Source organism: Aulonocara sp. 'chitande type north' Nkhata Bay, linkage group LG12, assembly GCF_057382095.1.
Source record: "Aulonocara sp. 'chitande type north' Nkhata Bay isolate Kocher_YH1m ecotype deep benthic linkage group LG12, A_spYH_male_GT1.1, whole genome shotgun sequence".
Lineage (NCBI taxonomy): Eukaryota > Metazoa > Chordata > Actinopteri > Cichliformes > Cichlidae > Aulonocara > Aulonocara sp. 'chitande type north' Nkhata Bay.
The window spans coordinates 29473846-29488999 of record NC_141355.1 but is presented as its reverse complement, the minus strand read 5'-3'; the positions used below and the strand labels follow the sequence as shown (position 1 = coordinate 29488999).

General features: G+C 38.5%; 1 protein-coding gene across 1 annotated transcript; it reads right to left on the bottom strand.

Annotated features, from left to right (window-relative positions):
- Positions 1 to 3321: 3321 nt before the first annotated feature.
- Positions 3322 to 14736, bottom strand: LOC147317692 (SH2 domain-containing protein 6). The gene is made up of 19 exons (XM_086312946.1): positions 14605 to 14736; positions 11199 to 11224; positions 11062 to 11087; positions 10938 to 10975; positions 10505 to 10595; positions 10348 to 10415; positions 10234 to 10249; positions 10038 to 10109; positions 8775 to 8803; positions 8052 to 8091; positions 7868 to 7943; positions 7637 to 7667; positions 7415 to 7451; positions 7225 to 7327; positions 6166 to 6203; positions 5879 to 5922; positions 5095 to 5163; positions 4599 to 4757; positions 3322 to 4491 (listed from the first exon to the last, which is right to left on the bottom strand). Exons 1-19 carry the CDS (start codon positions 14605 to 14607, stop codon positions 4375 to 4377), a joined length of 1083 nt encoding a protein of 360 aa, XP_086169072.1. The 5' UTR covers positions 14608 to 14736; the 3' UTR covers positions 3322 to 4374.
- Positions 14737 to 15154: the final 418 nt, after the last annotated feature.

The window sequence follows — 15154 nt, the reverse complement described above, 5'->3', positions numbered from 1 at the left end:
CCTCCGCTAAGAAAACTAGTCCACTTCAACTACTACTGAGCCAAACCATCTCCTCCCTGAGCCTTGTAAGGATATGGGCAGTCTTAAAAGCCCGTGCTTACTTATTGAAACGGATAACTTCACATGTGACGCCCTACCCTTGGATTTTTTTTATTATTATTATTGTTTTCTCTGAGCTGTCAATGAATTCAGTTGAACGCGCATTTTGTACCCCTCCGCCGCAGCCCCTTCCCCCTTCCTTTCCACCAACTTCGAAATCAGGGCTCGTGACATGCGCCCCACCTTTGCATAATTACCACACAATCACACATATGCAGTCATCTTTCTATAAAGTGTGCTTCTGAATGGGTGATTAGAGGACTTCAAATCCTGCTTTTTTCCAAGCAGCTTTTTACGTCAGTGACCCTCTCCCATCATCACCGTGGTGCATGGAGTGCAGCAAGACATGCACAACTAAAAAGTACATTTCAGTATTATGTCAACATCAACAACCTTTCTGGCGTGTCATCAATGAGAATGAGTCTATGAGGGTGAGGAATAGAAAATGTGGTTTCTGCTTTATTTAAAAGTCAAACCATTTACACCATAATTTCTGGGTTTGTGGTTTCTTTGAAACATAGTTCCTTTGAAAAACAGCAAAGCCTCATTTACATTTCAGACCAGACATGAATCAGTATAATGTGCAGTAATATGAACATCATTTAAAATGCCTGTTCCAGAAGGGTAGTCTTGCTCCATGTAGTATTTACTAGTGACATATTAAAACTTAAAATGAGTAGCTTTGAAAAATATGAAAATAGTAATAGTAATAATAATAATAATAATAATAATAATAATAATAATAATAATACATCTTTTAAATGCAGATACCACATGTAAAAATTATGTGATTTTAGTCCAGTCCATGTATCAAAGTCTATGACATCCTAAAACTAAATGCAAAAATGACTGGGGGAAATTTTAATAGAAGTTATTGTTAGCTACTTTTCATTGACTGAAATGAATATTAGACCATGAACACAAGTTTGTCATACCAGCAGTCACCCTGTAGCAGAGCTTAAAGATTCAAATTACACTCACTGGGTCCAGGAAGTTATTTAGCAGACTTTACTTATTTATGCAAATATTTCTATTTGCAGTCCCACAAACATCTGTGTTTTTAGCCACTGCTGCAAGCTTTTGTGTGACATTACTAGACAACAAAGCATTTTAATTCCCTTAAAAACATTAGTCAGTCGGTCAAAATTAAAGAGCGCAGAAACATGATGATGCCTTGACTGATAAGCAAGGATATGAGTGTCATATGTAACTGCACCACGTATAGGTGCATTACATACATAGGCTAAAACATTGCATTGCATCTAATCCATGCAATGCAGGTAACTTCAGTGATTCATCTACAGGGAGTGCAGAATTATTAGGCAAATGAGTATTTTGTCCACATCATCCTCTTCATGCATGTTGTCTTACTCCAAGCTGTATAGGCTCGAAAGCCTACTACCAATTAAGCATATTAGGTGATGTGCATCTTTGTAATGAGAAGGGGTGTGGTCTAATGACATCAACACCCTATATCAGGTGTGCATAATTATTAGGCAACGTCCTTTCCTTTGGCAAAATGGGTCAAAAGAAGGACTTGACAGGCTCAGAAAAGTCAAAAATAGTGAGATATCTTGCAGAGGGATGCAGCAGTCTCAAAATTGCAAAGCTTCTGAAGCGTAATCATCGAACAATCAAGCGTTTCATTCAAAATAGTCAACAGGGTCGCAAGAAGCGTGTGGAAAAACCAAGGCACAAAATAACTGCCCATGAACTGAGAAAAGTCAAGCATGCAGCTGCCAAGATGCCACTTGCCACCAGTTTGGCCATATTTCAGAGCTGCAACATCACTGGAGTGCCCAAAAGCACAAGGTGTGCAATACTCAGAGACATGGCCAAGGTAAGAAAGGCTGAAAGACAACCACCACTGAACAAGACACACAAGCTGAAACGTCAAGACTGGGCCAAGAAATATCTCAAGACTGGTTTTTCTAAGGTTTTATGGACTGATGAAATGAGAGTGAGTCTTGATGGGCCAGATGGATGGGCCCGTGGCTGGATTGGTAAAGGGCAGAGAGCTCCAGTCCGACTCAGACGCCAGCAAGGTGGAGGTGGAGTACTGGTTTGGGCTGGTATCATCAAAGATGAGCTTGTGGGGTCTTTTCGGGTTGAGGATGGAGTCAAGCTCAACTCCCAGTCCTACTGCCAGTTTCTGGAAGACACCTTCTTCAAGCAGTGGTACAGGAAGAAGTCTGCATCCTTCAAGAAAAACATGATTTTCATGCAGGATAATGCTCCATCACACGCGTCCAAGTACTCCACAGCGTGGCTGGCAAGAAAGGGTATAAAAGAAGAAAAACTAATGACATGGCCTCCTTGTTCACCTGATCTGAACCCCATTGAGAACCTGTGGTCCATCATCAAATGTGAGATTTACAAGGAGGGAAAACAGTACACCTCTCTGAACAGTGTCTGGGAGGCTGTGGTTGCTGCTGCACGCAATGTTGATGGTGAACAGATCAAAACACTGACAGAATCCATGGATGGCAGGCTTTTGAGTGTCCTTGCAAAGAAAGGTGGCTATATTGGTCGCTGATTTGTTTTTGTTTTGATTTTGAATGTCAGAAATGTATATTTGTGAATGTGGAGATGTTATATTGGTTTCACATGATAAAAATAAATTGAAATGGGTATATATTTGTTTTTTGTTAAGTTGCCTAATAATTATGCACAGTAATAGTCACCTGCACACACAGATATCCCCCTAAAATAGCTAAAACTAAAAACAAACTAAAAACTACTTCCAAAAACATTCAGCTTTGATATTAATGAGTTTTTTGGGTTCATTGAGAACATTGTTGTTGTTCAATAATAAAATTATTCCTCAAAAATACAACTTGCCTAATATTTCTGTACTCCCTGTATAATGCAAATTGACACTTTTGTTGATAAATCACATACTAATTCTTCTTCTTTGTCTTCTTCTTTTGGCTGCTCTCTTTAGGGGTCGCCCCAGCGAATCATCTGCCTCTTTTCTTCCTCCCTGGTGCTCCATATTCCGCATCCTTTATCCAACATATCCACTATACCTCCTCTGCACACATCCAAACCATCTCAGTCTAGTCTCTCTAACCTTATCTCCAAACTACTGTCACGCTGATGTATTCATACCTAGTCTTATCCATTCTGTTCACACCCTTCTCCAAGGGTCTGCCACATCCAGCTTGGCCTTCTGTGTTTTTATCAGTGCCACCATCTCCAAACAATACATAACACATCATATGAGGTCTCACCACCATATTTTATTCTTTCATCTACAATATTAGAAAGAAACACAAATTAGACAAAGATGTGTGAGCAAGCACCTGGTGAGTGTAGGAAGGAAAAACACTGTAAAAGCAGGAAGAACCTCCAGTCCAAAACCAGACTCAGGGAGGTTCTGCACACAGTTGGAGACAGAGTTTAATCATTGATAATGGTTAAATGCAATAGTGGTGTATAAGCACATTGAAAAAGAAAAGCTGCAAGTGAAGAAGAAAGTCTCAGTGCAACATGAAAAGACCCTCACCTCCACAAACACACACACACACACACACACACACACACACAGCAGGCCAAGTCTATTGCAGCATAACTAAGACATGGTTCAGGATCACCTGATCCAGCCCTAAATAAAACCTTTATTAAAAAAGAAAGTTTATTTTAGCTTTAAAAGTAGAGAGCAGCTGTCTCACGTATGCAAACTGGGAGAGTACACATAATATAATAGGTCAAAGTCATTAAAATAACCAAATGGAAAGACACAATTAAATTCAAACTTGTAGTGTATACAGATAGATAGATAGATAGATAGATAGATAGATAGATAGATAGATAGATAGATAGATAGATAGATAGATAGATAGATAGATAGATAGATATTAGCTGCATTCTGTGAAGCTCTTGAGACATTTTAATGCTTCATAACAGCAGAACTTTAGCTTTTGTATTTTTAAAAGTGATGACAGTAAGGCTAAACATCCTCACAGCTAGAGCCTACCATCAACAGTTACCTATTCATTACTATGACAATATGGTGCAAACAGGCACCGAAGTTGACGAGCTCTGAACTTCATGCTATCTTGAGGCAGTGTGTCACTGAGGATTTTTCGACCACTCGGTGCACTGAAAGTTACCCTGTCTCCTTTCCCTTATTTAAAATGAAAAAAAGTACTATGTGTTATAGATTCCATAAAGATGAAACTACATTTCTGGGATTGACACCCAGTAGCCCTGCAGTAAGTGATTGTGCCATTATCCTCATGATTCGTCTGAACAGGTTGTTTCAGTGTAGTTTTAAGTGCATACAGGGTGGGTTAAATGTGCTGTGTGCTTGGCCTGGCTCCTGCTGTCAATCAGCAGCAGTTGGTTATTCTTGTGGTAAGAAATCATTTCATCCAGGCTGTTGAAAGTCTAAGAGAAAGCAGAAGATAAAGAGAGAAGTGTGATTAAATTATGCCCGGAATTCTTCATAGGCTTCAGTAACTCCTGAATTTTTATATCCTGCTTTGTCTTTTCACCTCTTCGTTCTTTTTTCCTTCCTTTCCAAGGGCATAGGCTTTAGTTTCCACCAGGAAGCGAATGGGAACATTGTACACCTTCTGCTGGTAAAGCACGGCAAGGGTGTAGGGTTGGTGAGTGCTCTGGGCAGAGCTGTATCGGATGAGAAAGGCACCGTCCTGCAATAAGGAGAAAGGGAGGAGAAGAGGAAAATCTAATAAATAAAACTAGATGTAAAAGAACATCTTAGGAAACCTTGACAGATATGAAAGCATAGTCAAGCAGGCTACAACTAAAACTGATAAATGGATGAATCGTGGAATGAATAGGGGGAATGTAAAAAAACTCCACATGCATCAGGGAGAGTAAGTGGAGGAAATGGAAAATAAATCACTGCCATGGAGCCCTGAAGCTGTCTGACTTAGGTTTAGCTTTCGTTTGAGTTTTATGTTTGAGTGTCAGCGAGACATACCATCATTATTTTTTTTTATATCACTTTAAAACTACCAGGTTTACCTTGTTGATTCTCTGTAAGAGATCCTCTGCTGTCTTTCTGTTGCAGTCACCAGCAAACCATTCTCTATCCTGAAACATAAACATACAGCAGATATATCAATAAGAGAATCAAACCCACTTTAATGCAGGATTGTTTATGTAGTATAATCACAACAACAGTCTCATGAAGTCACTTCAATACTGTAAGGTAAAAAACTGAAAGTATTCAAGGAGGGGCAGCCAATCAGCTGGGAGGTGAGGGGAAAGACACAAAAAGAAAGCGAGCATAGGGAGACAGAACAATGTGAAGTATAAGTGCATTTACTAACCTTCTCTACATGAGGACGAATTTGAACTATACTATTTACTAAATCATTACATTTCGTAGTAAATATTCTACTACATGAATGTGAAGTTTACCAGTCATTTCTCAAATTAAGATTTTCTGTCTAAAAATGTTTCTCATGCATCTCAAACATCTCAAACTTGGTTAAATGTTTGGTTCTTATATAACACTTCTCTACCTGCGCACCTATAAAACATGTCTCATATATCTATTGAAATTTGCTATGCGTAGATATTTGGGATTGTGTCTCCTTCGATAAGTGAATGTGTAAACCACTACACTAAGAATGATATACATATATAGAGAGGTTTTCTTTTCCTTAATAAGAGAAATTGTTTTGTTTTGTTTTTGGGGGTTTTTTTTTGGGGGGGGGGGGGGGGGGGGTCTTTTGAATTCAGGATTTTTGATTTTCACATCATTGTATAAGTACTTTTAGCTAAGTTACAGTTCACCTCTTACCTCCAGGCTGTTATGTCTGGTTACCCTCATACCACCATAGGAGGCTTAAAACACATAAAGATAAGTTGTTTGTCAAGCACAAGTTCATGGGAAATCTGTATTTGGCAACAGTCAAATGTTTTGTTGGTTGTTTTTTGTTTGTTTGTTTTGTTTTGTTTTTTCTTTTTTTTAAGTATGATGAAAACTGTGTTTCGATTACATCAAAGTGCAAATATAAATATACTCAAAATGATCATCAGTCATCCCTTTGGATTTAATAGAGACTTAAAAAAGAAAACTGAGCTTACCCACAGGCTTAGTGTCTGGTATTGGGGGATTTGGAGGGCTGAAAAATAGAAAAGAAGGCTAACATTAGACACTAACTTTAATTCTGACATGCACACACTTGCAGGTCTTGTGGATGGGGGTCAGCTCTAGTGATAAGGTGTCAGGGTCAGGTGCTGTGCCAGAAAGTGATAATCCACCCAAAAAAAGGCATTGCCTGTATTTAAGGTGTAAATTATTTGTTGGCTTACAATCTGTGAAATACACATCAAGTATATCTATCATTAACGAGATAAAGCCATTCTGAGCCTATCACAGGTTAGAAGTCTATAAAGAAGTTCTAGAAGTTCTATAAAGATGTGTTTTTGTGTAGAAGGGAGTGGTTTGATTGTAATGTAGGTACAATAACCCAGTGTCATAACAATACCTGTAAAATGTGTCATTTCTTTACGTTATATATAATCCCTTCATATACTACAGTCTACACTAACATAAGCAATGACATTACACTTAAAAAACACATCTGAAATTACTTTTTGGCACAACACTAAAGAAATGTCAAAAATTGCAGTTCCTTTAATGGCCACTTGAGGCTAGCACTAAAAGTGAGTGAATCCCTACAAATTCACAATGTAACAGCAGAAGCAAGCAGCGATTTCCTCATACAGAACAACTGTAAGAAAAGAATAATACTTTCTGCGAGTCCATTAGGGTCTCAGTGAAGTAAATTTCATCATCATACAATTATGGTGTTCCTGAATAACTTTGAAATTTGAGTTCCCAGTTGCAACTGAAAGTAAACAGTAGTAAAACCATAAAACGTTTGTGTATTTGTGACTCACTAAATAAGCCATATGCATGCTATGCTGTAATGCTAGTGACACATGAACAGCTCTACCTATCTTAAGAACCAAAGCAGACATAAAAGAAGTAAAACAAAATCACCAGACATGCATGTGAAGCTGACTTTGAAGGAAAAAACCACCCAATTAAGGTGTTCCCAGAATGTTTTAGTCGCAAGTTGTACAATATATACACAGTATATATAGATGCACAAATTCTTTGTATTTGTCAGCTCTTACCTGGCTTTAGGTTCCTTCAGGATTGCTGGCAGATGCGGCTTAGCACCAGGAATTGGTGGAGGGGGCTTTGCAAAAGTGGGACGTTTCTCTTCTGCCGAAGGACCTATAGAAGCAATGTATGTACTCCTTATATCTTTTGACTGTGAGCTGTCTGGATCTATTTAATTAGCAAGGAAGATGTGGTTCTGACCTCTTTTTCTGTCCTCTAATGGAGGCAAAACAAAATTCTGGAAAAAGGGAATAAATGTTACTGCTGTGTCATACCTGTAAGTTTAATTTCAGACACTGGAAATGGGAATATGGGGTAAGAATTTAAAACTCATCTTGTATCCTGACAGCTTACTTTAAATCAGGACCCAGCTTAGCATAAGAAAATTAAAGATGAAGCACAGAGATTAATAGACACACTCACAGACTTATCTCTGGGGATTGAAGGCTTCTTCCTGCAGACAGTGAGAGGGCTAATGTTTATTGCATATTTACTACCAGGACTTTAACACATAATTTCCCTATTATAAATACCATATTTGCATAAAAAAATGCACATGATTGTCTAGAATGCACAGCTATAAAGACATATTGTATCATAGCTTGCCTGCAAATAGGATGAAAGCTGCTTTGAAACAGAGTGAGATGAACTTACAAGGGTATTTGAGGAGGTGCCGGTGTCCTGGGAGACAGAGGCATCTTCATGGGCCCACGCGGGGGAGGAGAGCAAGCTGGAGAGAGGGGGGAAAGTAAAAGTAACTTCCGGTTTTCAAACACTTTCATATAAACTTGTAATCAATGCCTCAGAACTACTGCCTATGTAGTGTGTTTGAACTTACCTGCTTCTGGTTCTAAATAAAGGTCATCATCATCATCGTCCTGTAACGCAAACCAACAAATATGATATGCAAAGGGGCATTAACCTTCTCCATACAGAAGAAAACATCAAATTACATTCATGCAGCTGTGCAGGTATTATTGGCTTTTGGTATTAGTGACTTATCTAAGATTTAATGTTCATGTAAATGTTTATCTAGGCATGGTTAGCTCTGTTGCTTCACACTAAGACAGTCCGGAGTTTGACCCCACCATCTGACCGGGACCTTTCTGTGTGGACTTTGCATGTTCTCCCCATGTTTGTGTGCATTCTTTCTGGCTACTACAGAGAAACATGCAGTTAGTGGGTTTAGGTTATTTGGTGATTCTAAATTGCCTATGGGTGTGAATGTGCGTGCGAATGGCCGTGTCCTGTGACACACTGGCGACCTGTTCAGGGTGTACCCCGCCTCTTCCCCTATGGTAGCTGGGATAGGCTCCAGCCCCAGAATACCCATCCATCCAGAAGAAGATGCATGGGTATTGGTACATTTATGTAGTTGTTGGTGTAGCAAAAGACAACCGACTGCTTATAAAAGGCCCTTAAGAAACAACAGCCCCCTCTGAGTGCAGACATGTCGTGGGTGACTCCTTGCACCTCCCACACACACACTCAAACTGACACTCTTTTGTGTGTATATTATTACACATAAAAGAAAAAGAAAACATAATCATGTTTAAGTCACCGGTTCTTCAGTTGGATCCAGGTACACATCTGAAATGCAGAAAAAAGGACTAGTGATCTATGTTGCCATATCACAAATATACAGTGGTGATGCTTACCAGCATGTGCACACAGAATGAAGCACCTATTCAGTAAGTAATTAGAATAATCCTTAATCCTAAGACCCGAACTCTTCCACGGCATGCATTTTTAATTTCTCTTTGATATTTGGGCATATTGGGGCCCGATGAATGTAAAAACAAAGAATTATCAGATTTTTTTTTTTTACCTTATTTTTGTTTTTAAGAAAAATAAGAGCCACATCTGAGGATACTTATTTAAAATTTTGATAGAACAGTAGCAGTATAATGTCCTTGTAAGTGGATATCAGGCCCTTGCAGAGCAAAATTGAGTATTTTGGTCTAAATAAGCCAAAATGTGATGTCCACTTATGTGGACGCCAGGTAGGAGCTTAAGTTAGTCGTCTGTTTACGACACAGCACCAGCAATGAAAGTGACTACCACAAATCTATTTACCTATGTAACATACTTAAAATACGCAATATTCAAATGAAAAATAGGCCTGTTTACATTTTCAGATTTTTTTTTCTACTTCACTAAATATTAGCATCAACATCCTGGTCGTTTTCCCATTTTACACAGCAATCAGTGTCAGCTGAAGCCCTTCGTTTCCATAAGAGATGCATCAATACAAACTGGGGTGAGCAATGGAAAAACCCATTCTGCTTAAAAGCATTTTCCCAACCCAAAATTATTGAAAGAAAACACTGTATGTAATATGATTTATATAATACTGAGAAATATCTTTATATTTGAGTGAATGTATTTGAGTGTAGATTGAAAGGAAAAAAACTGAGATATTCATCATTTTGAAATGCAGAAGATTGTTCTGAGGCCTGCAGTTTTTGGGTTCTTGCATCTTATTTTGTAATGTTTAATATGCAGCTCAGTGGCACTACAGCAGGTGGCACTCTCCTCTTTGTTTTGCTCACAGCTCCAAATTATGTTGCTACTGGAAACATCAAGCAGAGGCTACAAGTGTTTGGCAACCTGAGTTTATCAAGCAGCTTTTGGAAATACCACATGGCTAATAAACTCATAAACATAGTATAGTCTTCATTAATATTATTATTATTATTATAAGAAGTAGTAGTAGAAGCACCCATATCACCCCTTAAAGAATCTTCCTCACAGTCAGTTTTCACTCAGTTACACTCTGGTGCGCTCTTCCTTTAAAATAATATTTTGTGTTGGTGCTGATTACCTTCCTCTACAGGGACTGTCTGAAGCGGCATCTTCTTCCTCCCTGGCTTATCACTTCTAATGACCTCAGGTGCTGGAGAGAGATAAATGTATTTATGTGATTCATTAAAGTACACAAATGAAAGCGTAAAAATGTAGGGGGGAAAAAAAGGACTGATGAGATTTTAAAAATCATCAAACAGAGCTGAGTTACTTACGTTTGCTGATGGCATCCTGCCGTTGCGAAGGTTTCCGAATGAAAAAAACAGTTACAACATGGTAAAACATCTATGTTGACAGGCACAAAGAAATAGACCCTGAGCTTTTATTACCGAGGATTTGCTTGGTCTGGGTGGAGGTGCAACCTGCCTCGGTGTTACACCGGGTTTGGAAGTCCTCTCTGCAAAAAGCAGAAAGAATTTCAGGGGAAAAGACCGTGTTTCACTGTCTGCGGTATCTGTGCTGAAGTTTGCCAGACTCAGATGTTACCCAGATAAACGTTCTCCTCCACTGCTCTCGGTGGCACTTTGACAGCCGGTCGCTCACAGGGAGGAGCTTCATACATGTCGTTGTCATCATCCTGCCGTGAGAAAAGGTTGGTAATCTTAACAATATTAACAATTATTTCCAAACAAACTATAAAACTTTAATATTTTAGCAGTATGGCTGCCATGAGATAGACTGCTGTTCTGTTCAGTGTGTACCCTGCTCTAATATTGTAAAGCTATTTAGCTTTATCATGACAAAGCATTGCTGCGTATTGTTAATATTAAGACCGAGATGTCTGCTTGATTGTTCGTCAGCTCCCTTCACAATACGTATTGTTTTTGGCCTATTCAGTACTTAAATCCTGCCCCTAAAAATGCCCAAAACTTGAATGAAAAAGTACAAAAATTTAAGAACTTGTTCTCTTCCTACTTACAAATTCATCCTCCGGCCACCCAAATGCTGCATTGTTATCTGTAGGACACAAACATATATGAATGAACATAAGAGATGTACAAAAGGCATCAAAGCAGCTTTAATAAAGTGAAAACAAATCCCACCCGTCCTCCTAGGAGGAGCTGGAGGTCTGAAAGGAAGAAGGGAGAAAAGACATGGACAGAGAATACTTTAATACAATAAGCATTTAGCAGGAAAGAATGAGAATGAATGAGGTTTCTGTCTTGGTCATGATACTCACAGGTTCTTCAGTCTTCCAAAGAAACTCTGAAAAACACCAGAAACCACAGAAATTAGTGAACAAATACCCAGATTTCATGAGACGAGTAGATGCAGAGCGACAGAAACACAGATATTTAGCTGTCTCTATGTGACACAGCCCATTATTCTTAAACTGCATGCCTAATGATTTACTTTCAGTTACTTATCAGCTTCATCTGTCTGTCTGAATCAGTTTCCCTCTTTGGATAAGGTCACATAACAATGGAGCTTTATTTGGTGCAGAAAAGGAGACAAAAACACAGTACAAAATAGCACCTGAGGTATCACTGTATCATTTTACACAGGATGTAAATACTTCAAAATGTTTGTAGGGTATGTTTTTGTGGTGTAATTTACTCTCAGAGATATATTAATCTTTTATCTGCCAATATAATATATGAAAATACAGTAGGATAGGACACAGTTCTGTAAACAATCATATAAGAATATCTATCTTTTAAAACTTCCCAACATTAAATAAAAGACATAAAATTGTCTTTTTGTAATTACCTATAAGCGCTTTCACTGGCCAAGCATACACTGTTTTTTCTGTAGACATTAGATAATTATTATATGACATAATTTGCTTGATAATCTAAAGCTGTTTTTTCTTCTCTCCTGAAACGTGCCTCCTTTATTGTCCATAAAGCCCATGATTACAGAACACCTGCTGTATTCACTGTTTCCACCACCCTAAACATAAAGTCCCATAAAAAAGAAAGTTTTCACAGGGCAAGTATGAGCAGCTCTGTAAAAGCAGAAGTTTTGGCAACTTGTTTCTTTACAGTTTTCACGATTGTGTTAACACAATGTGACAATCTTCCCAGACATGGATGTCCCAGCAAATTCACTCCAAGGTCTGACTGTGCAAAGCTCAGAGAAATGGCCAAATCCCAGGAGCTACATCTGTGACTCAGCAGGTGTCAGTTTTCATGATAAATGCCAAAGTTTATAACAGTACTATCCTGTATCGCATCCTATGATGCACAGTGCCACATTTGGGAAACCAAACACAGCACATCAGCTCAAACAACTAACTGCTGCAAGTGTGATGATTTGGGTTTGAAGTGAGTTTCAAATTGCCGTGAACAGAGAGGGTGCTGACAAAAAAAGAAAAACAAACCTGCTGCAAAATCAACAACTTCAAATTCAACTGACATTTACAGCTCCCCACATGGACAAGCAAAATAAGTTTTTTTGGTCACATTAGACAAAGATTTAGCAATTTGGCCACAATATTAGGAAGGACATAAAGGTGAGGCTTTCAAAACTAAGGACACTGTACCACCTGTCACACAATTTGTTGGAATAATAGAGAATGAATTCTTCAACTTCACTCCAAATCAAACAGCAGACAGTTAAAACTTGGTTAAGTTGGATGTTCCAGCAGGGCAATGATCCTCAAAACACAACAAAACTGGTTTTGGACTTGATAAAGCGGGCTAACATTGACCTTCTGATGGCAACCCATCTGAAAATTTGTGAGCAACACTTAAAAGCCAGGTCTGTGCCAGGAAGCCAGCTAGTGTAGATAGACTCTACCAATTCTGCCGTGAGGAGTGGTCAGCCTTCCAGACAGACTATGCTTGGTGATGGTTAACAAAAGTGTCTGGTTGGCGTCCAGCTTGATTTGGAACATTTAACCAAATACCAGCAGGGTCTATCAATATTTTTATACTTTTGACCCTGTGTGCATTAGAATAAATTGGACTTTTTGCATCCAATTCTTCTTTTTTTAACTGTGTATGTTATACAATCATTCCCACCTGAAAAAAGGAGCAGTTTTTAAAAAGCCAAAACTGCCATGACATTCATGTCCATGATGAGGGTATGTCAACTTTTCCCAACTGTATCCTCATGAATGATCTGTCTGGCTTTTGATTGCTGCTACATCTTATTCAAAATAAGCTTTGAAACAAAAGTGTACTAACAATATTTGTGAAATTCAAGTTTATGTGTAGCTGTTTACAACTGAGGTTACAGAAGACGGTGGAATTCACTACAAAAGTAATATCAGGAAGTTGAGTTCGTCCCAGTGCATGAGGCAGCTGTAGAGGAAGTGCTGATGTAATGTAAATGATGATAAACAGGCAGGGAGAGATCACTTTCGGTCTGTACACACAACACGTCAGGAACCAGGTGTTTCAGTCCTGATAAATGAGGAGCAGGGGAAAGGTAATAAAAAAGGAGAAGTAAATCACTAGTCAGCTATTCACGACATTCTCTCTAATCCCAAGCATGTCTACATGTTAAGGCTGAGTTAGGTTACAGTGACAGAGCTGTGTTAAAACGCTACCTGTAGATGAAAAATGTTATAAAAAGCGGAGCATTTGAAAAAAGTGGTGTCAGAGTCTGTGGGAGTAAACAGGAGGAAAGAGGAAAAAGTCACGCAGCTGTGGAGCGAAATCTGATGCAAACAAGGACTAGACACGCATTATTCAAATAATACACTATTCATCTGTTATCACGAGCAATTATATTTGATAGGAATTAAAAAATACTTTTCATCTCAGAAACTATCTGCACAAACAGCTGCCATGAAATTTAACATTTGTTTAAGGTGGAAAGATTATGTTCTGCCTTTTCTGTACTAGTTATATTGCAGTCAAACATCAAAAGCTGGAGCTCGCCTTTGTGTTTAATGTTTATTAATGTACAGGAGAATGTTCCTGCAAGAACTGTTTGCTAAAAGCAAGAGGAACTTGAACCCTGTTGAATCACATGTGCAAAGAGACTTTTTGTGTTGCCAAAGTACTTCTGTAGCTCTATGTCATTTATACAGTATGAGCAGATTTTATGTTTAGACATAAAAGAGTTAAACGTGCAAAGATTTCAGTTCGAACGTCAGTCGGTGTCTCTACAAGAACCTCAGAGAGAGTTGGGAACGTCTCCACTAAACTGTACAAAAAGATCACAACAACAGTCGTTTAATTTCTCTCAAACCAGGAAGTGAAACTGAAGCGCAAATTAAAAATAGCACCAAACCCAAACTGTGATTCAGTGTTTGATCCAACAAAATCTAATAACTTCAGGAAACCATCAAGCAACACACAAACTTGTTTGATTTGCCAGAGGACATTTATTTGGTCGTTACAGATGCCTGCAGGTAAAAGTTTACCTTCAACTTGTCTCTAAACGCTAGTTTTCTGGGATATTTTCATTGTTTACCCTTTAAACTCTCATACAATCACATCTTTAAAATGATCTCTGCCGTCGTATCTTTCCCACAGTCCGAACTCCAAAGAAGAAATAAAGGTGAGCTAAAAATAACTACATGGAAGTTTTACAGTGGGCCTCGACAACACCTGCTCGCTTCCTTCTCACTCCACCCAAAGTTATCAGACCATAAACCAAAATATAACAAACTTAATTAAACAGTACTTTACCATTTTCACGACTTGGGGACCCGTCTCACAGCTCAAGTCATGAGGATATGTCTTTGTTTCGGTCCTTGGATGCAAATGCTTTATAGATTAAAAGCGTGTGAGCCAGAGACCGTGTGAATCAGCTCTAGCTGGACTCATTTGCATTTCCTACCTGTAACAGTAAGAGAGACAGCCTCACCTGCTGCTCAAATGTCTGCCTTTAACTGACCTCCTGCACAGCTTGAACATGGCTCCAAATTTCCCTACCTAACAGTCATATAACCAACTGAAATTGCTGATTTGTTGCAGGCAGCAAAGGACATTCTCTTTGTATGCTGTAAAAATAAAATATTAACACAGTATATATGTATTTAATGAAGCTATTACTCCTAACTAAATGATAGGACCTCGTTTAGCATGTGATGTTGAAGATACTTTTATTTACTTTATTGAACCTCCAGGAGACAAAATGCTGGCATCATAACTTTAGTGATGCCATTTCTTCTAGCACTATTATAAAAGAAAACTGTTGTGTTTTTTTAAACTAGGAAAGTGAAGGTTTAAATAATGC